The 26,442-nt window shown below is 57.8% G+C and overlaps 1 protein-coding gene across 6 annotated transcripts in view; it reads left to right on the forward strand.

Annotated features, from left to right (window-relative positions):
- Positions 1-20,886, forward strand: part of SLC45A4 (solute carrier family 45 member 4) — a 67,319-nt gene extending 46,433 nt beyond the window's left edge. For 3 of the 6 annotated variants that reach the window (XM_070802365.1, XM_070802367.1, XM_070802368.1), the window contains 7 exons: positions 10,001-10,189; positions 11,441-11,620; positions 12,118-13,151; positions 13,878-13,977; positions 15,311-15,522; positions 16,406-16,762; positions 17,237-20,886. In XM_070802365.1, coding sequence (XP_070658466.1) covers positions 10,001-10,189; positions 11,441-11,620; positions 12,118-13,151; positions 13,878-13,977; positions 15,311-15,522; positions 16,406-16,762; positions 17,237-17,365 — 2,201 coding nt within the window. In that variant the 3' untranslated portion in view covers positions 17,366-20,886. Of the gene's footprint in view, positions 1-10,000; positions 10,190-11,440; positions 11,621-12,117; positions 13,152-13,877; positions 13,978-15,310; positions 15,523-16,405 lie in introns of all 6 variants that reach the window. The other 3 variants (XR_011570462.1, XM_070802369.1, XM_070802370.1) reach the window with 3 other exon arrangements.
- The last annotated feature ends 5,556 nt before the right edge of the window (positions 20,887-26,442 follow it).

The following is a 26,442-nucleotide window of genomic DNA, read 5'->3' on the forward strand; positions in this document are numbered from 1 at the left end:
GTCACTGAACCACACACCTCAAAGCGGTTAGAGAGGCAACTTTTACACGATGGATATTTTACCCCCACTTATTAAATGTGGGAAAAAATTGGACGGGCTATTCTATCCAACTGAAAACTGGATTTCCTGCTGACGAGAGACTGAGGAAGCCTGAAGGGTGACACATGGCCTGGGCTGGGAGGTGGCGGAGGGCCCACGCTCGCCCGCGGAGGGGAGGTCCAGACACATGCGCGTGTCCGTGCCTGGGGGCCCTGACGTGGCACCCACCCGGGCTGGGGGACCCTTGCAGTCCCCTCAGAGCCCCAGCAGCATGCTGGAAGGACAGGCAGGAGTCGTCAGAATCTCCTGGAGTTTGATGAAATAATTGAAGAACTGTTGTGCAGGACTGTTTTGTTTGGATTGGGAAGTCTGGATTTCCTTGTGTTTCAGATCATTGTATTTTAGAGACAATGCAACGTCAGCCGCAGTCGTTTTTCCCAAGGAATTCCATGCCTATTTTTCTTTCATCAAACGCTTATTGAGCACCTACCCGCCAGGTGCCGGGCACTGTGCCAGGTGCCTGGGCGGGGTGAGCAGCCAAGGCTCCTGCTTCGACGGGGCCAAGCACGTGCAGGGACTGAGCATGTAGGGGTCCCTGTGGGGTGACAGCACCTGCGCTCCAGGGACCAAAGGGTCCTAGGTCCGGGAGGCCTGGAGGGGATCACCGGTCCCGCATACCAGCTCTGAGCTCGCAGGGCCTGGGGTCAAGGCTGTGGTTTATGGTTTGGAGAAGGAAGAACAGTCGGAATCCAGGCCACTGCCCTCTCCGTTGAAGGCGAGCGTGGGGATGGCGGAAACAGGACAGGAGGCAACAGCCGGGCACAGAGAGGAGGGGCGGAGGCTTGTTGGGGAGGTGGCCCTGGGCCTCCTGGTTGCCGAGCACACAGGGGTCATCGAGTGGAGGTGAATCATTGCCACATTCCAGCCTGTGGCGTGGCAGGGAGGGGCAGAGGGAAGTGTGGCCTGTCAGGGGAGCCGTGACTAAGTGAATGGCACAAGCTTGGTGCCAAGTCCTGTTTGGGAAGCTCTGATCCTGGTGGGCCAGATCACAGAAGGCCTTAGGTGCCACTCCAAGGAGGCGATTTCCAGAGAAATCTGAGTAATTCTGTCCTTTGCCAATATTGCACACATGAGCCTTAGTAAAGCAAGAATGGAGCAATTATGTTGCTCCATTAGGTAAGTAATCTCAGAGACAATTTAAAATATATGGGAGGATGTGCGTAGGTTATGTGCAGATACCTACCGTCTGTATCAGGGACTTGAGCACCTGTGAAAATGCTCAGGGCTCTGGGGCCAGCCTTCTGTGCACACTGAGGGCTGAGTGTGCACTTGGGTGAAAGGACAGAAAATGCTGTCAGTTATTCCTGCAGGAAGTGATCATGTCTCTTTGTAACGAAAGCCAGAAAGAAGTCAAATCAACTTTACCAGAGCATTACAAGTATGTTGGAATGATAAGGAACCGGAAAGCCGGGGTTCGGGGTGACCTGTCCTCTGTGGGTCCCTTCTCAGGGGAGCCCAGCCCACGGGCCTCCTGCTGCTCGTCACAGCAGGGCTCTCCAGGGAATCACTGTAAATGTTTAGTGTTTCTCTTAAACCTGCAACAAGATTATAATCACGGACAGGAATTTTTTTAATGGTAAATTTTGGAACAAACGCTCTCTTTGCGGTTAAAGCAGTCAGTGTAGAGGGTGTCCACCCTCAAGACACGTCCCAGATGGTGGTAGTTCTGTCATTAAAAAGCCAGCTGTTTAAACCCCGTGCAGAACCGTACATGTGTAAATGGCGGGAACAGCATGCGGATAGGGTTTGTCCTCGGGGGCAGCGTAGGTCGTTTTCCCTGTTGAATTGGAGAGAGCACGTGAGTGTGTCTTACAGCTTGTAAGCTTCAGGGAAGCATCACAGAAAGGAACTTGAAGGAACTGCCAGCCCTCGTGAGGACTTGGGAATGGTGGTGTTAGTACTTTATCTGCAAACCTGGAAAAGTGGTTCCCACCCAGGAGGTGTAGCTCACACTGCAAAACTAGGCAGAAACTGAAACCCTAAGTCTCACTCCGAGGCAGTGAGGCTGGACGCCTGCCTGCTGGGCTGTTGACCACGGCTGGAAGAGCCCTGCCCTGGGCAGGAGAGATGGAGGCAGCTGGCACAGGCTCGGCTCAGGGCTGGGGGCGGCGGCACCGATTCTAGCAAGAGTCAGGCTTTATCAGTTTCAACCAAATTACATGTCCTCAAATTCCCTCTAGATGTTCATGTGTGTCTCTTTTGCTGTCGTTTATTACTGGCACAGTCAGTGGGAGTCTCTCCCTGCTCTGATCGATGCCTGTGCATCTCCGTGTGGGCCCCAAGCTCTGCCTTGGCCAAGACCCCGACCCTGAGCACCTCCCTTCCCTCCACTCCTGGGGCTCTGCTGCCTGGAGCACTCCACTGCAGGCCTGGCTGGAGCCCTGGGTCCCCACGTCCTCCCGGCAGTCTCTCAGACTGTGAAATTCCTTTCCTTCACCTTCGTCGTGCTAGAGTGTGACCGAAAAGCGGGAGTTAACCAGAGCCAGACAGGAAACGCAGCCCGAGTAGACGCAGCCGCCGCCTGGGGAACGCTTCCCCGGGCGCCCGCCCCTGTAATCGGACACTCATGGCAGATACACGGGGCCTCACGTGCAGCTCATGCAGTTTAATCGTTTCACTGAAGTGAACAGGGTAGACGTCTCACACTGTGGATTTCTCCGTGTAGGGTGGTGGCCAGCGGTGTAGCCCCGTGGGTCAGGCCCAGCCTTGCCTCAGGTCTGGTGAGCAGAGCACAGGGGCGCAGGTCACTGGCATCGCCGGAGGTGGGCACCGTGGCCTCTGTCCTCAGGGAGAGCCGCCCAGCACGAGGAGAGCACACTCCCTTTAACCCCAAGCTCCAAGGTCAGCATGCAGGGTGGCCACTGCAGGCGGGCTCGGAAGCCCCAAGAGTCGGCTTCCGGGAGAACGGCTCACCGCGGAGCCTGGCATGGGGAACGGGCCGGGCTGCTGCCTTCCCCCATTGGGGCTCTGGGCCCTGCCATGCGAGCAGAGTGTGGTGAGACAGTGGCTGTGGCCTGTGGGGGAGACTGTGCCGGAGGCAAGCAGTCTAGGCCCAGAGTTGGACAGAGCAGCACTCTGCCTGACCACCGAGGTGGGCAGCGTGGAGAGAGGCGAGGCTGGGCACAGAAGCTTGGTGTCAAACAGGCCATGAGCAAGACTCGCGGGCTGCCCCAGGGGCCTGGCCATCTCCTCTGAGCCCTGGACGGGTCTGCTCTGCACCACAGGAGTTGGGGCTCAGGGAGGAAGGTGACTTGCCCGGGGCTCCATGGCCAGAAAGCGTAGAATCAGGGTTTGAGCCTCTCCTTTTCTTCTGGCTGGGCCAGACTGGAGGCTGCCGTGAACTAGGAGAGAGCTAGATGTTCCCTGCTCTTAGAAACGAGATGTGTGGACCCCACAGTAACCATGCCAGCAGCAGCTGGTCCAGTGACCTGATCCTCCCACCAGCCTGGAGATGGCGTTACCTTGCAGATTCTTGCAGGGGAGGCAGCCCCCTGCGGCCCTGCCAGCTGTGCTGGCTGCAGCTGTGAGAAAGGGAGCCCTGGTCAGCGGGTTTCAAAAGTGCTCAAGATCTCTCTTGGTTAAAGTGGTGCAACCTTTTGTATGAATTCCATTTTTAAAGTTTGCAGACAGCCTGCTAGTTTTCCCGTCGTGTTTTCAGGAGGCAGACTGCAAAGGCCCTGCTGGCTGCAGCCTGGGGCGTGCCTGAGCTGGCTCCCAAACTTCCAGGACTCCTTGGGGCCCTTGGCTGAGCACATCCACTATTTAAAAGTTAATTACACACTTACAGTTGAATTGTGTTGACAGGAAGGTAGCACACACGCGTGCCTTCCTGCCTACTCGTCTGCACTTCACTATCCTCGGCCCTTGGGCGATCCCGGCGCGTTGTGTCTGAGCTCCTGGTTCATTGACATCATGTAGGTGTTGTGCCATTGGCCGAGGCAGTGGAAGTCTGCTGGCGCCCCCAGGAGTCCCCATGCCCGCCACAGCTCCACTTGTTAAAACCAAAGCACTGTGAATCACAGCATATAGGGTGGTGCCTGGGGTCCCTCCCCAGTTCAGATCATGGACTCTCAGGGCTGGGAGAGACCTTGGCTGCCAGCACGTCCAGGCCTCATATAGACACCAGCCTGAGTCGGGGCCGAGTGGCCACCATGAGGCTCGGGGCAGACTTGATGCCCTGACCGTGACCTGGGCACTGTGGCCTGGTGCAGCATCTGTGCCAGAGCCGGGATGGGTGGGCGGCAGAGAGCGGCCAGTGCGCCTGTCTGCAGGGAGCCGCGCTCCTGGGAGCTGCCCGGAGGAGAGGCGCCCGCAGCCAGGCCCCAGGGCCCCCGGAGGGGTGCCCACTGGTTTCCCAGAGGCCAGTGTCCGGTCCTGTCCAGCCAGGAGCACCCTGCTGGGCTGTGGAGGCCTCTCCTGGTCCAGCAGAGGACCAGTGCCCCCGCGGGGTGTCGGGCAACCCCCGTGTGGGGCTGCCAGTCCATTCCTGGGGAACCAGGCCCGGCCTCAGGGCCGACACGAGGGGCTGGAGGATGTTTATTTTTACCAGAGGACCGTTAAGAACGTTCCGTTACTTAAGTAATGGTGCCTTCAGTATGTTTGAATCGTGCTGTCGCCAAGCGGTTACCTCCCTCTGGAACAGCTCCTTCTTTACCACGGTCCCCCCGCAGGGAGCACGTCCCCCGCGTACAGAGCACATACGCCCAAACTGGACAGAAGCGGCCACGCCACACGGCCCTCCCCCGGCACTGATGGGACTGGCCCTGCGTGGCCCGGGCTCTGGGCCCTGCACCTTCAGGCACCTGTCCCGGCGCTTCCACGCTGTGATGAGGGGCGTTTCGTTCAGTCCTGGGCTCCCAGGGCCCAGCCCGTCGCACCTGGAGACACCAGGGCTTGCTGGCCCAAGGGGGAGGCCCCAGAAGAGGCGCCTGAGCTACTTGCTTCTTTGTCCTCCCCTTTCTCCCTGCCTCCCTGGGGCTCTAGAAGACTCCTTGCAGCTCTGTGGTCCTCCCTCCAGCTGGAGGAGGTGTTGCCTGGTGCAGACCCTCCCAGCAGGGGCCCTCTCCCAGGACCCTGCCTCCAGCCTGTGCCCCGGGTCTCGTGTGTGTTCAGAGGCAGGACTGTTGCTCTTTCGCACCTGTACCTCTCACCAGGGCCACTTGGTGACGGCTCCCCACGGGGCTGGTAGATCCTTCCGAGGTCACCCCAGGCTGCTGAGCAGTTCCCACGGAGAGCGGGTTCTCATGGCTTTGGTGTTATCGTGAAGTTTTTGTCTGACAATACAAGCGTATCTTGATGAGGAAGGCTTTGTCTATTGAGAGAAAGAATGAAGTTCCTATTCCCATTTCAGATCTTTTGTTAAACAATTTATAGGCCGTTTTCCCGGTACCCTGGCCCCCTCCCCCAGAAGAACCAGTTTATCAAAAAAGAGGTTGTGTTGAATGGGAGGCCGCGCGTGACCAAGCGTGGCCGCAGTCGCCCGTGACCTCACTCAGCCCTCGGCGAGCCACGACGCCCCCGGCGTTTCCTGTGAACCGGCAGCCTTCCTGGTCCCACCATTGTTGTTCGCTTTTGCCTGGAAGAAAACAAAAATTATTTACTACTCACCGGTGCTGTGTGTGTTTAGAGCCTTGCTGGGAAATGCCACGTCCGGCTGTCCCAGCGGCAGCCGCGCCAGGGACAGATGGGGGCCGGCCCAGGGCTGTGTTCTCAGGCTTGTCGCTGCCCCGGGGACGTGATGGGACATGTTCATCTTTGTTGCCCCCGTGTTTAAACGAAGACATGTCCCTGCTGTGGTCAGCACTGGGCTCACCCAGCCCTCCCCAACCCCTGACTCGGCTGCTGGGGACTCGCACCCCCTCTGTGACTTTCAGGGGAATTGGGGACAGAGCCGGGACACGGATCCCACTGATGGTCCATGTGGCCCCTGGGCTCTCCAGCCTGACCAGCTCCTGGCCCAGCCGCCTCTGCAAGGAGGCCTCCCTGGGGTTGGCCTGGGGGTCCCGTGCAGGGTGGGGAGGAGGCGGGGGCTTTGAGGGAATGGTCCTGGTGCTCAGAGTTGAGCCAGGCACACGCTCTGCCCTCGTGGGGCTTCAGCCAAGCCTGCTGAATGCGGGCCGGCTGGGCTGGCAGGCAGGCGGCCTGGTGACCTGCGAGGGCAGTTTTGGGGGAGCCGAAGGGGGGATCCAGGCTGCCATGGGTGGAGGGGGACGGGAGGTGGGGAGGGAGGTGACCGTGACAGCCTCGCCAGAGGAGACGCAGGCCAGCTGCCATGGCAGCCGCGGGATGGGCACGAGGTGGTGCTGGCAGAGGCGGAGCCAAGGGGTGGTGGGGCTGGGGCCCCTGACTCCAGGGTGGTCTCCCCTTCCCCTCGGGTCGTGAGCCGGCAGGCCCTGCTCAAGCCCCGGGAACCAGCCGAGCAGGCGGTCCGTGCTCACCCACGGCCGCTCCTGCGGGGCCAGGGCTCTGGGTGGCTGATGCTGCGTGGCAGTGGTTTCCCTGGGCGAGCAGGACGTGGGTTTGGGGCGAATTGCTGAGCAGCACCCAGCTTGACAAGCTTCCCGGGATTCGCTTCAGTTGCATGACCTCTTTCAGAAAGGCTTGACAGAACTCCCCAGGTCGTATCCCTGAAGCCCCACAGCCCCGTGCTGTCCCACAGGCCCACGTCTGAGGGACGGACGCGCCCACAGAGGGAGCACAGGCCCCCGAGAGCCCTGCTCCCAAAGACCGCCTTGCGTGGACTTCACACCGAGCACAGCTCGCCACAGAGGCGTTGACCCAGAGTCCTGCATGCGGCAGAAATATCCCTGAGGGACAAAAGGAGGAGAACTGTGGTCAACTGTCATCAGCAGACCTCTAGGAAATGCTGAAGAAGCTGAAGGCGGTTCTTCAGGCCAAAGGGAAGTGATACCCCGTGACCCTGGGATCCCGAGGAGGAAGGAAGGAAGGGTATGGGGATGGTAAGACTGGCAGGTAAGAAGAAAGACAGTTTCGTCTTGGTTCCTTTAGAATGAGTGATTGTTCAGAGCTCCCTGCAGAGCGGGTGTATTGAGTCTGCAGACGTAACCCATGTGCCTCTTCAGCATAGACGGACCTGAGGTGGATGGGCACAGACAGGTGCCAGGGTCTCACCAGAGGGGAGCAGTCTCCACTCAGGCTGAAGGTGAATGTAGTAGTCTCTAGAGCTGCTGCTGCTGCCAAGTCACTTCAGTCGTGTCTGACTCTGTGCAACCCCATGGATGGCAGCCCACCAGGCTCCCCCGTCCCTGGGATTCTCCAGGCAAGAACACTGCAGTGGGTTGCCATTTCCTTCTCCAGTGCACGAAAGTGAAAAGTGAAAGTGAAGTCGCTCAGACCCTCAGCGACCCTATGGACTGTAGCCTTCCAGGCTCCTCCATCCATGAGATTTTCCAGGCAAGAGTACTGGAGTGGGGTGCCATTGCCTTCTCCGAGTCTCTAGAGCAGCCACTGCCAAATAATGCTGAAACGCTAGTGTGCGGGTCACCACGGAACGTGAAGGAGGACTTGAGTCACCAAGAGAAGGCAGGAGCAGGATGGACAGAGCCGCCTGGAGAGGCAGCCAACAGCAGGCGGGCCCAGCATTGCCCCACGACAGCCGCCGTCAGCAGGAGGGGCTGCGCACACCACAGGAGGAGACTCGGGAGACTGGACCGAACAGCAGGACCCACCCACTGGCTCCAGAAATACTGTGATCCAGAGGGATTGAGGGTGAAAAGGTGGGGACAGGAAGCCTGAGTCGGCTGGGGCGGTGCCAACCCAGATATAGGGGACTTCAGGTGGACGGAGCTTCGCCCGAGGGGCAGAGGACCGCTCTGGCTGGGAGGGGCGGCTCCAGAGTGAGGCGCCTGTGTCCTGGGGTCAGAGCCGTGAGACACCCTCTTCCTGCACTGACACAGACCCGGAAGGCAGACTCCAGACACCACAGCCGCACTGCGTCCAGGGCAGGGGTGGGCAGGCGGTCGTTGTCGCGGCCGCAGGGCGTGTTCCCCTCAGGGTTCTGCCGGGAGCCAGGCTGGGAGGTGATAGTCGCCAGGTGTGGAGTCTGGAATGTCTCCTGGTGCCTGAAGCGGGAAGGTCAGGCGCCCAGGGGAGACGGCAGGCACGTGCATATGTGCCTGTGTGAGTGTGCATGCGTGCTGCAGCTCTGCACGCAGCCCGTCGCTAGGCTAGTCAGTGTTCAGTAGTAAAGTTGTGACATTTGAAAAAGCCCAGCGAGAGAGACTGTGTCTCCCGGGGAAAGGATGCTCTCCTTTGTCTCTGAAGCTGACCATGGGCTCCCAGGAGTGGTGCGGGGAGGGAGTCGTTCCTGAGAAGCCTGCTCTCCAAGCCACCCTCTTGAGGGTGGGCAATGTCGGCCCAGCCCTGCCCTCCCCTGTGCCGGACCCTGATAGTGAGCATCAAGGACCCAGGCCCGCCGCATAGACCCCAGTGCGTCAGTGGAGCACGCTCAACAAGCTCCCCATTTCCTGAACCAGCAGCTTATCCTGCTGACTTAGAAATAGGAGTGCAGTTCACCCTTCCTAAGGTTCTGGAAAGGTCGAGGCCGACACCTCGAATTCTAGGCTGAACGCGTCAATATTTTAATGGGCACGCTAGCAACAGTTTGAAAGGTGCTTCCCTCCTCCTTTGAAAATGACTTCCTCCTCCTACACAGTTTATTTTTCCTGGTAGTTCAGCACAGTATTCCGTGCCTCAGTGCCCTTAGCGGTGTAAAACATTCGCTGACCGAGGCGCTGGCCTGCCAGAGCACTTTGTGTTTTTTTAAGTCGGCTCTTTACTGAAGCTGACACACACAGGTGCGTGACCCGCGTCCCCCAGCTGGTGAGCTGTCCCCAGGGACCCCCGTCCAGGTCAAGGTCAGAACACACCAGCCTGAAGCCACCGTCTGTCCCCACCCACAAAGGGCGACCACACACCTGGGCCCGCCAGTGGAGGCTGCTTCCGCCCTGTGTCTCTGGCATGAATGGAACCCACGGGGTGTGCGGGATGTGGCCGAGGTGCATCCTGGGCATAAGCGGGCCGGACCCGTCTCTGTCCCAGGGATGGCAGGCCTCGGGGTTGTGTCACCGGGCACAACCGGGCATGGAGGGTGGGGCTGGGCAGGGTCCGTGCTTACACGTGGAAACCAGGCAGCCCTGGGTTTAAATGCTGGGGCTTCTGCTTTTGTGCTCTGTAAACGCAGGGTAGATCACCTGACCTCTCTGAGCTTCAGATTGCCCGTCTGTGAAACGGGCATGGTCATCCCTGCCTCTGGGCGGGTGGGAAGGTTAGGTACCAGACCCCCTGGCTCCAGCTGGACACACATGGAGGTGTCCCCTCTCATCGCCCTCAGTAGCCACTTGGAAGCCCACTGCTGGGGCCATTTAGCTCACCAGTGGTGCAAGGTCCCTCTGTAGGGCCCTGGTGATAGATTTTGGCCAGTGAGGCCCAGGGTCCCAAGATTATGGGTCCTCTACTCTCTGAAGCTACAGCTCCCTGCCGTACGCCATGTTCTGGACTGATGTGGGCCCGGTCCCTGAGGGTGGCATTGAGCAGCAACCCCGAAACCCCAGGCCCCAATCAGCGCCAGTGGAGTGAGAGGGCCTCACCCTCATGCCATCACCCCCACGGGTGCCAGCTGCGTGGGCCTGACACCACATTCTCTACACGTGCACGGCAGCCTGGGCCCGCTGGGTCTGGGTGCTGCTCCAAAGGCTCTGTGCGCCCCCGGGGCCGGCTCCACAGCCCAGGTCTGGCCTTGGGCCAGTTGATGCTTCCCAGGTGGGCTTTGGTTGGTTTCAGACTCTTGGCCATGTGGTGGGATGCCTGCCCGAGGGGTCTCCAGCCAGCACGTGCTGCCAGCCACCTGCCTGCCTGAGGGTGACGGCTGTGTGCGTTGCAGGCCTCCCGGAGCAGTACTACAGCCTCACCTGGTTCCTAAGCCCCATTCTCGGCCTCATCTTCACGCCCCTCATCGGTTCCGCGAGCGACCGCTGCACCCTGAGCTGGGGCCGCCGGCGGCCTTTCATCCTGGCGCTCTGCGTGGGTGTGCTCTTCGGAGTGGCGCTGTTCCTCAACGGCTCTGCCATCGGTGAGTGTCCTGCCCCGGGGTCGGGGGGGCATGGAGCCGGGCTCCACTGGGCATGCAGGTATGAGGAGCCCAGACCACCAATCCTGGCTGGGGCCGCTGGCGGGCGTCCTTGGCCCCCGGGCGGTGGCCAGGCTGCGGGCCCCACGTGGGAATGCCGTGGGAACCTGTTCTCAGGGAGCGCTTCCTGTTGTGACCCGTTTGTTTTTAATGCATATCTGACACCACGTCCTGTTTCCAGCATTATTTCAGAAATTATCTTTTCTTTTTTTTTTTTTTCTCCTTTTCTCAGACTTGGTATTGAAAATGTCCAGACCTAGTTTGCTACTTGTTTTTTTGGTTCACATATTCGGGGTTTGTTTTGCTTCTTTCTGTTGTTTTGTTTTCAGTTAAAGCAGCTATTTGTGGGAAAATACCTTTTGTCTTGAGAGAACCCATCAGAAATGTGAAAAAGCAAAAGTCTTATTTTCTGGCGACAGCTAAACAGAAGCTTAACCTGTGTCCTGATGCAGGTGAACTTGCCCGCGTCCACGTCAGTCCTCGGGCAGTCACAGACGCTGGGAGGCTCAGGAAGGGAGGTGGCCAAAGAGGTCCTTGTGCAGCAGAGCCTCGCTCAGCTCCTCCAGGGCCCGCGCGTGCTGGCAGGGTGGGCGCAGTCCTAGGCTTGTAGGGGGTGCAAGAGGGGCCTGCCTGAGCTGTGCACCATGCCCCCCGACCAAAGCTGGCTGTCCCTGGGTCAGGAGTCCACAGGCTGCTACCCTCCAGGCACCCGCAGGCTCGGTTCAGAGGGAACACTGGTCTTTGCGGGGACCTGTCTTTGGGGGTGGCCCCAGCCCACTGTGGCCCACACACAGAATTTGGAGCTCCTGCCCCTCACCCTGGTGCCATGTCTCTCCCTGTACCTGTGTCTCTCCTGGTCAGAAGCCCCTTTCCTGGCCCTTGTGTGGAGCACAGCTGTCTGGGAACCCCCATTTGCAGAGTTGCGGGGGGGTCCCAGGCCCCGCAGCACCTCTGTGCCCGGAGTGCTCCTCATCCAGTACAACTGGCAGCAGCTCAGCCTTCAGGCAGCAGGCTGGTCTCCGGGTTCGGGGGCAGACTCACCTGAGGCAGGTGTGTGACTACGGCTCATAACCCGCTTCAGAGCAGCGGGAGAGACGAAGCCCACCTCCCGTGTGGAGAGGCTGTGCCCAGGAGCAGAGTCCCCCGAGGCAGCCGTGGGGGGCGCTGAGCTGCTGCTCCTCTGTGCCCCTGCAGGCCTGGCCCTCGGCGATGTCCCCACCCGGCAGCCCATCGGCATCGTCCTCACTGTGCTGGGGGTGGTGGTCCTGGATTTCAGCGCTGACGCCACGGAGGGGCCCATCCGTGCGTACCTGCTGGACGTGGTGGACAGCGAGGAGCAGGACATGGCCCTCAACATCCACGCCTTCTCTGCTGGTGAGCGGCCCTGCCCCGGCTCTGAGCCCCTACCCTGGGTCGTCGAGCCTGGGGAGGCTGCTTCGTGGCCTCCGAGCAGCTTCGTGTCAACCCTGGTGGCTGAGGCAGCAGGCAGGGACGCAGCAGGGCCGAGTGACCGGTCTGAGGTGGGGGGGCGCGCGAGGTTGCTGGCCCGAGGCCAGGGCCCTGTGCTGCCGCCCCCTCCATTCGGGCAGCTTTCCCATCCGATGGGAATGTGGGCTCCGGGGACGGTGGGCAGTGGGGAGAGAGTCCCGGGTGGCCGCCAGTTTCCCTCCTAATTCAGGAAGCAGGAAGCTGTCAGGTCGGGATTCCAAGCCTGGGCTCAGCTGTTGTGCCTTGTCCCTGCTCCTCCCGTTCTCTGAGTGACCCTGGAAGCGCCCTTGGTGGGGGCAGTTGGGAACACCTGTCTGGGCTCCCCGCCCTGTGGCCCGTGCCCTTCCTCTGCTCATGTCTGCGCCGTCCCCTCCCATCCCCAGGCCTCGGCGGGGCCATCGGCTACGTGCTGGGCGGGCTGGACTGGACCCAGACCTTCCTGGGCTCCTGGTTCCGGACGCAGAACCAGGTGCTGTTCTTCTTCGCGGCCATCATCTTCACGGTGTCCGTGGCCCTGCACCTGTCCAGCATCGAGGAGGAGCAGTACAGCCCCCAGCAGGAGCGTGGCGGGGACCCAGCCAGTGCGCCAGCCTCCGGCCCCCGCGCCTGCGTGCTGGACGGCAGCGTTCTGTTCCCAGACGAGGTGCAGTCGGAGCATGAGCTGGCCCTGGACTTCCTGGACGAGGGCCTGGTGCGCAGCAAGAGCGATTCGGTGCTGCACGTGCCGGAGGCTGCACTGGGCCTGGAGCCCGAGCTCTTCCTGCAGGACATCGAGCCCTCCATCTTCCACGATGCCTCCTGCCCCAGCACCCCCCGCAGCACCAGCCAGGAGCACGCCCCTGCCCGGCCACCCCGCCGGCCCCTGCCACTCCGTGCACCCGCCGGCGAGGATGAGACCCTGCTGGAGGAGCCCCTGAGCGCCGCCAGGCTCCCGAACGGGGGTAGCGCGGGGCTGCGGGACGGCCCGGGCACCTGCGCCTACAGCCGGGCCGCCCTGAAGGCCCCCGCCACGGCAGGCCCCGCCCGCCGGCGCCGGCACGTGTTCCGCCGGCAGGCCTCCAGCACCTTCTCCTACTACGGCAAGATCGGCTCCCACCGCTACCGCCACCGGCGCGCCAACGCCGTGGTGCTCATCAAGCCCTCACGCAGCATGAGTGACCTCTACGACCTGCAGGCGCGGCCCCGGCAGCACCGCCGCCGCCACCAGAGCGGGGCCACCACGTCCAGCGGGGACTCAGAGAGCGAGGAGGGCGAGGGCGAGACCACCGTGCGGCTGCTCTGGCTGTCCATGCTGAAGATGCCCCCCGAGCTGGTGCGTCTCTGCCTCTGCCACCTGCTCACCTGGTTCTCCGTCATCGCCGAGGCCGTGTTCTACACCGACTTCATGGGCCAGGTCATCTTCGAGGGGGACCCCAAGGTGAGTGCCTGGGAGCGTGGGTGACAGCCAGCCCAGATGCGCCCCTGTTGAGAACGTGGTCGGGGTCCTCGTGTATGAGTGCGAGAGGGCACCCGGGCCTGGGTCCGTGGTGAGCAAACTATGCCCCACCCCAGGCTTTGGAAGTGCAGGAACACCAGGGAGCTGGAGGCATGCGGGCCAGCTCTCTCCATGCACAGGTGGCCCCAGAACCTGCAGGTTGAAGCAGCTTTCTGTTGTTGCTGGTGCCCGGGCCACGTGGGTGTGGCTTCTAGGCCTCAGGGCGTCCGCGGGTTCACACCTGTGCTCGTGGCCCAGAGTGGCACCAGGAGGTCCAAGGTGGTCACGGTTCAAGCCTCCCTGCCCCACGCGGACTGCCGGGCTGAGGCCTCCCCACCCCACACAGGCCGCCAGGCCGAGGCCTCCCTTCCCCATGCAGGCCCCCAGGCCGAGGCCTCCCTGCCCCACATGGCCCACCAGGCCGCTCCGTGTAGCCACTGGGCTCCCGGAGGCCAGAGGCGGGAGCGGCAGGCGTCCTAGGCCCAGATAGCGGAGCAGGGCTGGGAGAGAGTACAGAGGGTCCGCCACAAGCAGCGGCCTGGGCCGTGGCTGCTGCTCCCCACGCTGCCGCAGTTGAGATGCATCAGTGATTTCGGTGTAAATGACCCCTCTACCTGGAGGCGCAGCACGCCGGCCCCAACCCCTGAACCCTCGTCTTGGTCTGAACAGGCTCCATCCAACTCGACGGCGTGGCAGGCCTACAGCGCGGGCGTGAAGATGGGCTGCTGGGGCCTGGTCATCTACGCAGCCACCGGTGCCACCTGTTCAGGTAAGTGGCCCCCAGCCAGGTGAGCCGAGCACCTGGACTCGCTCCGTGACCCGAAAGACCGACAGGCATCCTGCTCCGTGGGCCGCAGGCCCTGCCCCGCCGGGGCCGGCCCTGAAGACCGACAGGCGTCCTGCTCCGTGGGCCGCAGGCCCTGCCCCGCCGGGGCCGGCCCCGAAGACCGACAGGCGTCCTGCTCCGTGGGCCGCAGGCCCTGCCCCGCCGGGGCCGGCCCCGAAGACCGACAGGCGTCCTGCTCCGTGGGCCGCAGGCCCTGCCCCGCCGGGGCCGGCCCCGAAGACCGATAGGCGTCCTGCTCCGTGGGCCGCAGGCCCTGCCCCGCCGGGGCCGGCCCCGAAGACCGATAGGCGTCCTGCTCCATGGGCCGCAGGCCCTGCCCCGCCGGGGCCGGCCTCAGGGGCAGCAGCAGTGTCACTGTTCATCGCCGCCGGGAGGCGGAGCTGCTCGCACCGTGGCTGAGAAGGCAGCGCTGTAAGCCCTCAGCTGTCCTCTACGCAGACGCCTGCTGGCTCCCAGGGAGGGCCTGCGGGCTCAGGGCGATGGCAGCGCTGCAGCAGCTGTGCTCTGAGCCGGAAGGGCAGGCGTCCGGGCTCTGCCTGAGCGCACGCAGTGTGTCTGGGGCCTGCTGGAGGTCGGGGTGGCTGAGGAGACAAGCGGCCTTCCTTGGGGTCCACTGTGCCCTGGAGAACAGAGAGTGGGAGTGACAGGCTTCAGGCTCAGGAGTGGTGCGCACGTGTGCCTCCCGGGAATGGGGCAGAGCCGCGGTTACAGGCCTCTGGCTGATCCTGGCCTGGACCCTGCTCAGTCTCTACCTGAGGATGATGGGATAACAGCCGGTGACCACGGACAGCCAGCCTGACGGTCACAGTGCTGCCTGCTTTACTACAGGACTTCTCAGGAGAGCTGGGTCAGAAAGCCTGACCCAGAGGAGTGGGGACTTGCGAGGAAAACCAGCCACAACTCAGTCCCTGAGGCAGGGCAGGTCCCAAGGCCAGAGAGGACCCCGAGTGGGCCTAGACTGGCGGAAGGGTCGGAAGGCCTGGCTCTGCAAGGTAGGGAGTCCCACGGGGCTGCGGGATAGAACCAGGTTACAGGTCTGGAACCACTAGGGTCGACCTCCTTTTGAAGTGTGGAGCCCCTGGTGGTGGATTGGGGCATGGTGAGCTGGGGGTCCATCCAGGGGCTGTGCGTGGTGGCCAGGGAGTGAAAGGCGAGGGGCGTCCCGTCCCTGTTCCTGAGCCAGGCTGAGTGCAGTGGAGGCCGGGGAGCAAGCAGGCCGTGTGCCTTCCGGTCACCACGCGGCCTCTCTCTGCAGCCCTGCTACAGAAGTACCTGGACAGCTACGACCTGAGCATCAGGGTCGTCTACGTGCTGGGCACGCTGGGCTTCTCCCTGGGCACGGCTGTGATGGCCATGTTCGCCAACGTCTACGTGGCCATGATCATGATCAGCACCATGGGCGTCGTCTCCATGAGCATCTCCTACTGCCCCTATGCCCTGCTCGGGCAGTACCACGACATCAGAGAGGTGGGTGGGCGGGCGCTGGAGGGGAGGCCCCAGCACGAGCTCGCCAGCTGTGGGCGGCTCTGTAGCTCTCACTGGCGCCTTCTGCGTGGAGCATTCTTGCCCACGTCTTCCCTTGCACTCATGCCCTCGCCTGTGGTCTGCCTGGGACAGAGGGTGTGTGTGTGGTCTAAGGTCGATCAGAACTTTATGGTGCCCCCAAGTAAGGATGGTCACGTGACTGGTGTCCTGTTCCCCTCCCCCGACACTGCCAAGCCACAGACATGGGTGGGGGTCTGGCTGGGGGATGTCTGTTTTCTCTTCCATGGCTCTGTCTGTCCGCTCACAGTGGCTACACTGTCTTAAGTAGTTTTACAAGAAGCCCTGAATGAAACCTGGTAGTGTTAAGTTCTCCAGCTTGGTTTTTCAACATTGTTAATTAGTTACCTTGACCATTTCCTTTTTATTTAAACATTAGAATCAGCTTCTGGACTTTTTTTTTTTTTTTAATTGGAAACACATTGATTATATGGATCAATTTGGAGAGAGTTAAAACTTTGTAGTATTGAGCCTTTATAATATTCTCTAAATATGGTATATTGTATTAATTGTCATAGCATATTTATAGATTCTTCCGGGCTTTCTGCACACACAGTCACATCCTCCATGGGTAATGAGTTTCATTTCTTCCTTTCTAATTCTTAAGGGTTTTATTTATTTTCCTTGCCTTCCTGCAGTGGCTGGAAACCCCAGTACCGTGTTCAGTATAAGGGTGGGGGGTACACAGAGCCAGGCGAGCGGGTGTGCCCCTGCTGAGGGAGGCAGTTCTGCCTCAGACCCGGGGCATGCCGGTGCGTGGCTTTCCTGTCTGGCCCCTGCCCTCACGCCGTGCCTGCCTCTCTTGCAGTACGTGCATCACAGCCCCGGGACCTCCAAGCGTGGCTTCGGCATCGACTGTGCCATCCTGTCCTGCCAGGTCTACATCTCCCAGATCCTGGTGGCCTCCGCCCTGGGCAGCGTGGTCGACGCGGTGGGGACCGTGCGTGTCATCCCCATGGTGGCCTCCGTGGGCTCTTTCCTGGGCTTCCTGACAGCCGCCTTCCTGGTCATCTACCCAGAGGTGTCCGAAGAGGCCAAGGAAGAGCAGAAGGGCCTGTCTTCCCAGCCGCTGGGCGAAGGCGCGAGCAGCAGCGCTGAGAAGCCCACAATGCTGAAGCTGTCCCGGAAGGAGGCCCCGCAGGGGCTCGTCGAGACCGAGTCGATGGTCTGAGCCGCGCCGCACACACATTCCAGGGCGGCGGGGAGGCGGGGGTGGCGCCCGGCAGGCCGGCTGCCGTGGCCTTGGTGGCCGCGCGCACCAGAGCCCTTCACCGACCCTGGTGGAGGCTCAGTAGCTGTAGGGTAGGTTTGCGCCAGTAGGTGAAAACACCTCATTAATTACTTTTTCCACAATTAAAAAGAATCATTTTTTTTTAATCGAAAAAAGATCTTTTAATTTCAACTGTCTCTTTTGTTCTGCAGGTATATTATTCTGCACGTTTTAAAATTATAAACCAAATTTACCATATAGAGAAGTGATTTAGAAAAAACAAGATTTTTGCATTTCTAAAGTTACAATTGAAAGCAAAAAAGTATCTGATGTATTTTGCTATATCTTATCTGAATTCTTCAGATAACGGTCGTGTAGTCAGTGACTAAAACACTTTTTATCACATTTTTTCCCTGTGGATGCCTACAGGTATTTGGACGTTCTGTCAGATCTCGTCACATTTTGTTGGTGCTGCAGCTATTGGAGAGTATTTTTCTCTATGATTATTTTAGAAAAAAAAATTTTTGTCTTTATTTTCCAAAACTGTGGTTTTCTTGAAGAACACATCTCCTGCTTTCCTGTTTGACACATTGTACCTGGGCGGCGGGCCTCAGTAGCTGCGACACCAAAGCTGGGAGGAGGCTGGGCCCCCGGGACACTGGTAGGGAGGCCCGCCGGGCCGGGCCGGGCCGGGCCGCCCGCCGGGGCAGCCCTGGAGCTGGCAGAGCTGTCCCCGCACCCGCCCGCATCTGTGCCCGCCCCCTGCCCATCGTCTTGTCCGAAGCTCCGGGAGCCGCTGTGACTCTCTCACTGCACTTTGTCTTTGAACCATCTGTGGACCATGGGGGCAGGACTCCCGGCGTGGCACTGCCACCCGCGCCCGCCGCCAGGCCCACACGCCAGACACTCCGCGCCCATCTGACCTCTGCGTCTGCTCACTGCTGCCGGCCGCCAGAGTCAGGACCACCCCACCGTGAAGAAAGCGGGTCTCGGCCAGGGACGGTCCGCCCCACAGGTTGGCTCAGCGCGGCGTTTCCGGTTTCAGCGCAGAACCAAACTTGCACCCCGGGGAAGCACGGTTGTCACATGCTGCAGCTGTTTGGAAATGCTTTTCAAACCACAATCTCTTTCTAAGTAAGCAGTTTCTGCTTTTCTTCTTTGGGACGGTCAGTCTTAAGTCCGCTGATCTCAGGAGAAAGAGGGAGGCCTCCCACACATCGCCCAGATAAAGTGAGAGGACTGTAACTCTTCGCTGCCTCAAGTCGCTATGTTTTTAAATAAAGTACTTTAAAACGCATGAGAGTCATGCTGCAATATGATCATTCTAAAGCAAATATATATATATATAGATATATATTTCAAGATGAAACTACGCAGTTTTTAAATAAACTACTTGAATTTCCTTGTGTTGAGAGGAACAGCCGTGCTCCGCGTCCTTGCCCGGCCTCTGGCCCGTCCCGCCTCCGTCGCTGGCGGCACTGTGCAGGTTGCAGTTTGTTCCTGAGGAGCAGCGGTGCCTGTGCGTTCTGGATGCAGCCGCAAGCCACGTGTCCTCCCCTGGAAGCCCAGGGTCACGGAGAACCGACTGGGAACTGGGAGCGTTTTCAACGTGCATCACGGCTGGAGAAGGGCCTTGGGGATCCTGTGCCCAGACGGGCAAGTCCTTCCCACTCCTGAGCCCGCCATCCGGTCTGTGCTTCTCCCCTCGCCCCCCTGGCAGGTACCCGGCAGAGCACTTTGATGCCGTTCGATGGCCTTCGTGGCTTTAGGATGGAAAGTCCTCCTCCTGTGACTCTCTAGATCGCAGCCTCTGTTTAGCTGCTCTGCTCCTCAAGGGGGTCTCCTGACAGCTAGAAAACGGGGGAGGGCAGTGAGCTGAGAATGTAGGGGTGTCAGGGAGAGCCCGAGTCAAGCTCTGCGATGAACCGGCCGGAAGGGCCGCACCCCCCGGGCCCACCCTGTCCACAGCCCGGCCGGGGCTTGCTGTGTAGGAGCAAGCGGGGCCCCAGGGATGCCAGCCTTAAACCTGGTCTGGAACAGCGAAGACACGGAAGGACAAGAACAGCCCTGGAACGTGCTCGGGGCGGAGGCCCGCTGGGGAGAGGCGTCTGTCGACAGCTGATGCAGGAGCGAGTGTGTGCGCGGCCGTCTCGAGTCCTGCAGGCCGCCAGGCCTTATGCCTGCTGTGACCGGAGTGGATCTGGGAGGGCGGGTACCTCGCGGCCCGGGTCAGGAGTGAGCAGTCATGGAGCCGGCCTCCAGCCCTCGAGGTGGTGAGCTTTGTGGGGGGGTTGTGGAGTGAGTGAGTTTGCCTCAGCCCCATCCCCGCAGCGAGGCTATTCCCAGGTTGCACTGACTCGAGGCTCTAGCGTCACCTTGTGTCTTAAGCGGAGCGGGCTGTCCACGTGGTGGTGGCCGGCCGTGGCTGGGGGCCATGGTTGGTTCCTAACACTGTACCTCAGGTAGCCGTGGGGGCCGCTGGCGGGCCACTCCAAGGAGCGCGGCTGTGGCCCCTCATTGAAAGGTTCTCTGTCTGGTCTCCAGCCCAGGTGACCAGTGGGTGGTGCCACCCACGGGGTGGGCTGGCCGGGTAGCCGATGCTGGAGTCGAGCCTGGAGTTGGCCTCGTGGGCCCTGGGGGTCATGGGCACCGGTCAGGACTGGGTGCTGTGAGCAGAGAGCTTGGTAGGGATTTGGCTGGTTGCTGGGTCATATCGATGGACTCCCCAGATAGGGTGGCGTGGATCTGATCCGCGTCTTTGGTTCCCTAAAAAGTCAGCTCAGTGAAGACAGGCAGCACCCTGTCCCCATTTTGCCGGCAGTCAGTGTTGGCGATGTTTCTGGGTCGGTGGGAGGGCTGGCAGTGGGGTGCCCTTGCCACTCCCCACTGTCTCTTGTGGGGGGCAGGCAATGGCTGGGCCCTAAGAAGGTCATTGGCTCCAAGTAGTCCTCAGGTGTGCTTCTTAAAGGCATGAGCATGTGGGGAAGTAGCTCTCTGCCCCCCAGAACCCCAAAGTCGAGCCTCTGAAGGGGCTGCCTGTGTGGTGTGTCTGAAGAACACTCCAGAAGGGCCTAGCCGTTCCCTCCTATGGCCAAGGGTGTGGGCTGCCAGCACCACAGGCAGCCGCTTGGAGCGAGTCTGTCAAACGCCACATTCATTGGACACAGAGCACCTTCGAGCTGTTGGCTCACACCTGAGCCTCCATCTACCTTGGCCACCCCCGCTCTGAGCACAGGTGAGGACCCTCCTGGAATGTTGCCACCGGCGACAGACGCGCGACTGTTCATGCTCCATCTGCAAGCGGCTGCTGCTCAGACTCCCCATCCGTCTTCTGCCTGCTCCCGGGCCTGGGGGCTCAGGCCGGCCTGACGGGGCTGCTGGGGGCCATTTCCTGAGCGCAGCTGCCCAGGGAGTGGTGTCCCCGACGCGGCCCTCAAGCGCGCAGCACGTCGGGGCCTTCGTCACTACCTCCTTGTGGGGAGCCGGCCCTGCCGTCCTGGCCGCTCGCCCAGCCTGTCCCCGGGTGTGGCCGCCTCTGCTGGGCCCTCCCCCGGGCGTCCGGGGGCACGGCTCCGTGTGCTGTGGACCAGGACTGTGTCTCCGTAGTGGAATGACCTGATTATTGGAAATGCCTCTTGTTACCAGAGGAACTCCCCAGGCATCTCGGAACAGGACTTATTTAGTTCCATTGTGAACTGGCCACAGGACAACGTTTTTTTATCAACTTATTAAGTTGGAGCACTATAATAGCTCTTGCTGATTTTAGCAGTGATATAAGTGTGTGTTAAACACATAACGTTTTATGAGGAAAAGGGATTATAAAGAGTAATATCGCACATTACTGAATTTTATATCAGGTGGGCACAAGTGGCCTGGTGTTTGTGTGTCTCAGCGCCGAGCCCCCGGTCTCGCGGCTGCTCCCGGGGGCTGTGGCTGCATGGCACTGTCTGCCCCCCTCCCCCCCACGCACAAGGTCCTATCTGTAACGTGCTGACCTCCCGGTGTAGACCGGGCTCCCCCTGCGTCTGTTTCGCTCTGTTACTCTGTGGTTGAAGCTTAATAAACCTTTCCCTGCCAGATGCCAGTGTGGGTGTCTCTGCCGTGTTCCCAGAGCCCCTCCCTTCGCCCCTGAGGGCCCAGTTCAGGAAGGGCCTGCCAGTGGGTGTGGCTCCTGGGGTGGTGCTCACAGGCCTTCCCAGCTCCCAGCCTGGGGCCCGTGTCTGAGTCCCCAGCATCCCCAGGGCCCCTGCCTCACCTGACTCCGGTGTGGGCTCCGGCTGAGCCAGCAGGGGATGAGGCCCACCTGGCATCAGGTGACCTGGCACAGCCCTTTCAGGCCAGACCCCGGGCTGGGCAAATGTCTGACAGCCCTTCCTTCCCAAGGCCTGTCCTGGTGGGTGGGTGGTGGGGTCCTGACTTCCAGGAAAGAGGGGAGCTCGGGAGCCACCCTGGTTACCACTCGCCAGCCAGAGGGGCCAGGCTGCCATCAGTCATGAGATGGGTGCCACAGGGCCTGGCTGGGGCTGCAGGCAGCTGCCAGTCACCGCCACCCTGACTTGGCAGTGAGGGCAGTGGAAGGAGGCGGGAGGGGGCTTGCCCAAGGTCATACAGGTGGTGAGATGTGATGCTCGAGGGGCTGATTTGATCAAAAGGGTCTGCTTGACCTGCACGGGGAGGAGAGCGTGCATGCGTGCTAGGTCGTGTCTGACTCTTTGCAACCCTCTGGACCGATGGAACTCACCAGGCTCCTCTGTCCATGGGCCTCTCCAGGCTACGAAGACTGGAGTGGATTGCCATTCCCTTCTCCAGGGGATCTTCCCACCCTAGGGATCAAACCTTCATCTCTCATTTCTCCTGCACTGGCAGGCGGGTTCTTTACCGCTAGCCTCACACGGGAAGCCCAGTGGGGAGCAGGGTGGCCCTTAATTGGGGTCCAGCAGAAGCCAGCCCCAGGATGGGGGATGGAAGAAGGGGGTCGGCTCGCGCGCGTCGGGGAGGGGGTGTGGTCACCAAGGGGCCTATCAGGGCGACCCATCCTGGTCATCAAGGGGATGGAGGCTGGGAGGCCCCGGGGCCTAGTCCTGCGCTGTGCCATGAGCGCCCCGCGGGCGAACCCGAGCACACCTCCCGGTCGGAGGGACCAAAGGGCTCCTGGGGACTAGAGGGGACCACGCATCGGGCCTCCTGCGGCTGCGCCGGCCGCGAGAGGCGGGCCCTCCCTCCGGGGCGGAGCTTGGAGTCCGGGCGCCGGCCTCGTCCCCTTCGCGGCCGAGCGAGTTAGCAGCGCCCTCTGGCGTCCGCCCGGGGTGCTCAGGGCCCGCGAGAAAGGGGCGGGCCGGGGGCGGCGCCGCACATCCTCACAGGGCCTCCCGCCCCGGGGGCCGCACCAGGCTCCGGCAGGAGGGTGCGCAGGCTCGAGGGGTATGTCACCGAAAACGAAAGCCCCGGACCCCGTCTCAACCCGCAAGCCTCCACATCTGTCCCACCGCTGTTAGTGCAGAATCAATGTTTTGTTTGGGTTTTACAATTGAACCACCCCACGTAGAGTATGGGCTTCCTTGGTGGCTCAGAGGTTAAACCATCTGCCCGCAATGCAGGAGACCTGGGTTCGATCCCTGGCTCGGGAAGATCCCCTGGAGAAGGAAATGGAAAACCACTCCAGTATTCTTGGCTGGAGAATCCCATGGATGGAGGAAGCTGGTGGGCTACAGTCCACGAGGTCCCAAAGAGTCGGACACGACTGAGCGAAACCCACTCCAGTATTCTTGCCTGGAGAATCCCATGGATGGAGGAAGTTGGTGGGCTACAGTCCACGAGGTCCCAAAGAGTCGGACACGACTGAGCGACTTCACTTTCACGTAGTTTGCAATCTACATTTTTTGTTTAGCAAAATATTTGATCATCTTTCTTATTAGCACAGATTGGTCTACTACATTCCTTTAACAATATGAACAGAAGTTTTTGTGTGGGGTGTTGTTTTAAATTTTATTGGAAAATCAGAAAAAATTGTATTTATATTTTGTTCATCTTGTCTATTATCACCTGTCTGTAACTTATCTGTCATTGTAAAAATTCACTGATTTGTGTTTCTGGTAGGTATGCCTTAGGATTTTCCTGGGAGTGAGGGAAGAAAAAATTATTAGTGAAAAGAGTTGAATTCTTAGTGGGAAATCTCACATTTGGCTTCAAACTCTACAGAGAACACACTGGCATTAATTATAAACCTTTTATCTGCTTCCCATTTGCACAGTTCTGTTTGCATCATTCTGTTTACATCATGCTTGGTTCTGCCAACAAAATTGGGAGATTGTATAATTATATATGTTATATAGTTATATATATATAATTATATATATTTGGCTGCACAGCACAGCATGTGAGATCCCCCACCAGGGATTAAACCTGTGCCCCCAGCAGTAGAAGCACAGAGTCCTAATCCCTGGATTGCCAACGAAGTCCCTGTATAATAATTTTTAGGTCAAGAAACTGAGCTCTGAGATACTAGAAGGTGGACACACAGTGTCTCTCCCAGGTGCTCAGAAACGATAGACACGCACACAGACGCACGCAGAGACGCGGCAGGACTTCCAGGGGCCCACAGGCTACGAGGGAGCCCGGAAGGGCATGCAGCGGCGTCTCTGTGCTTTTCATCTGTGTTTCCTTAGATGTTAAGCATCTTTTCCTGTGTTTGCAATTTATGTATCTTCTTTGGTGAAATCTCTAACCTAGTTTTTTGTCCTATTTTTTGGTTGTTTTCCTTGTTACTTTTGACTTCTCAGGATAGAATTCCTTTATCTGACATATATTTCGTAAAGATTTTCCTCCCAATCTGTAAGAGAAAGAAGTCTGCCTTATTTCTGATTTCAGAGTGAAAACACTGCCTTCACCATGAAGTACAATGTTGGTGGGCTTTAGCTGCTCTTTATCCAGCTGAAGAAGCTTCCTTCTATTCCTAGTTTGCTGAGAGTTCTTAACATGAATGGATATTGAATCATGTAGATATTGTTTCTAAATCTATTGAGATGAACCTGTTTTCTCTTTTTGCATTTGTTAAGATGGTGAATTACATCAACTGATCTTGAATATTAAGCCAACTTTGCATTCTTGTGCTGAATTTCCTTGATCATAAGGTAATGTCCTCTTTATGTATTGCTAGATTTAATTTTCTAAACTTTTTAAAAAGATTTAAATGTTTATGAGGGAAATTGGTATTTTTTTTTCTTTGTAATATCTGTTTTTTTGTAGCCAGGTAATATTAGTCTTATTAATGCAACAGGAAGCATTCAACTCTTCTATTTTCATGAACAGAATGAGCAAATTTGTATTATTTATTCCTTTGTCATTCTTTCCTGTCATTTTTAAAATTATGGATTAAATTTCTTTATCGTAAATAAGTCTATTCAGGTATCTGTTTCTTCTTAAATTAGTCATGCTTGTTTAGATCTTTTACATAAATTGTCCATTCCATCTAAGTTTGATGCCAAATTTACTGGCATCAAATTCAAAATATTCCCTAATTCTTTAACATCTGTAGAATCAGTAGTGATTTTCTTGTTTTTTCTTTTTTTTAAGTGGGTGAATTTACACAGTGACATGAACAGGATCCAGTGTTCTATGAACGTTCTAATATATGCCTACTCCTAATACTCAATCTGCATGAAACGGTTTCTTCAGATAATTCTCTCAATGCCTTCCAGCTTACCGCCAATCCCCACTGATACGCATTCAGTTATCATGACTGCTTTTGTCTGGTTTGAACTTCATGTAAATGAAAATAGCAGCCTTTGTGTCAACTTTGCCCAGCATGTTTTGGAGAATCAAACACATCGCTGTTCAATTCCGTTGTTGTTGTTGTTTTTACTGCTGTATAGAATTCCATTCTGCAGCTATATTACATCCATTCTCCAGCTGATGGGTGTTTCCAGCATAGGGCTATTACACATAAAGATGCTACGGAGATTCTCATGAGTCTCTGCGTAGACACGTTTTGCTTTATCTTGGGTAAAAAGCTAAGTGTGGCACTGTGGAGTCGTAGGGTGGGTGTGTGTCTAAAAGAAACTAACAGCTCGCCAGTGGTTGGCTGTTTTTATCCAGTTACCAATGGACACTCCATCTGCTCCACGTCCTCATCTTTACTTGCTGTTGTGAATCTTTAACATTAGCCATTCTCAAGTATACAAGTGTTATTTCAGTGTGGTTTGACACTCCTGATGACTCATGATTTGAAGCCTCTTTTCAAACTGGCCATTGATATGCCTTCTTTGAAGAACCTTTTGCCCATTTTTAAAACTCTCTTTGTATTGACTTGTAGGAGCACTTGATACACTTTGGGGGAAGTCTTTGTTGGACATAACAATTGTATTGACTTGTAGGAGCACTTGATATACTTTGGGGGAAGTCTTTGTCGGACATAACACTGTCAGTCTTTTCACCTCATCTGTGGTTTCTCTTTTCGTTTAATGGCGTGTTTTGATGAAGTCTAATACATTAATTTCTTCTTTAGTATTTAGCACTTTTTGTATTGTTTCTTAAAAAAAATCTTTATCTATACCAAGGTTGCAGAGATATTTTAATATTTTTAAAATTGAAGTAGTTGGTTTATAATGTGTTAATTTCTGCTGTACAGGAAAGTGATTGAGTTACACGCATATATACTTTCTTTTTTTATCTTTTCTATTATGTTTACCATTGGATATTGACTGTAGTTCTCTGTGCTGTACAGCCGGACCTTGTCTATCCATTCTGTCCGTGAAAGCTTACACCTGCCAACCCCAGCCTCCGCTCCCATTTCTCCCCAACCCCCGTACCTGCCACCAGTCTGTTCTGTGTGTCCTTGAGTATGTTTCTGTCTCATGGATAGGTTCATCTGCCGTATTTTAGAGTCCACAAGTCAGTCCATCATATGGTGTCTGTCTTTCTCTGACTTACTTCACTCAGTATGATAAGCTCTAGTTGCATCCATGTTGCTGTAAATGGCGTCATTTCGTTCTTTTAGTGGTTGGATAGTATTCCATCGTGTATACGTACCACATCTTTGTCCACTCTGTTGATGGACATTCAGGTTGTCTCCATGTCCGACTGTTGTGTATACTGCCACTATGAACAAGGGTACATTTATGTTTTTTTTTTAAATATTTGGCTGCGTCGGGTCTCAGCTGTGGCTCATGGGCTTAGCTGCTCTGTGGCATGTGGGATCTTAGTTCCCCGACCAGAGATCAAATCCATATCCCCCGCATTGCAAAGTGGCTTCTTAACCAGTAGACCACCAGGGAAGTCCTGCATGTATCTTTTTGAATTATAGTTTTCTCTGGAAATATGCCCAGGAGTGGGATGGCTGGATCATACGGTGATTCTGTTTAGTTCTTTAAGGGGCCTTCATGCTGTTTTCCACAGTGGCTGCACCAACTTACACCCCCACCAGCAGTGTGGGAGGGCTCCCCTTCCTCCACACCCTCACCAGCATTTATTTGTAGACTTTTGAATGATGTCCATTCTGACTGCTGTAAGTTGCTACCTCATTGTCACTCTGATTTGAATTTCTCTGATAATTTGTGATGTTGAGCAGTCCTGTACTATTTTAAAGAAGCCCCCCCCACAAGTTAACATTGGCTAAAGTACAGAAACTGGAAGCAGTG

The sequence above is a fragment of the Bos indicus genome, chromosome 14 (assembly GCF_029378745.1).
Source record: "Bos indicus isolate NIAB-ARS_2022 breed Sahiwal x Tharparkar chromosome 14, NIAB-ARS_B.indTharparkar_mat_pri_1.0, whole genome shotgun sequence".
In the NCBI taxonomy this organism is placed as follows: domain Eukaryota; kingdom Metazoa; phylum Chordata; class Mammalia; order Artiodactyla; family Bovidae; genus Bos; species Bos indicus.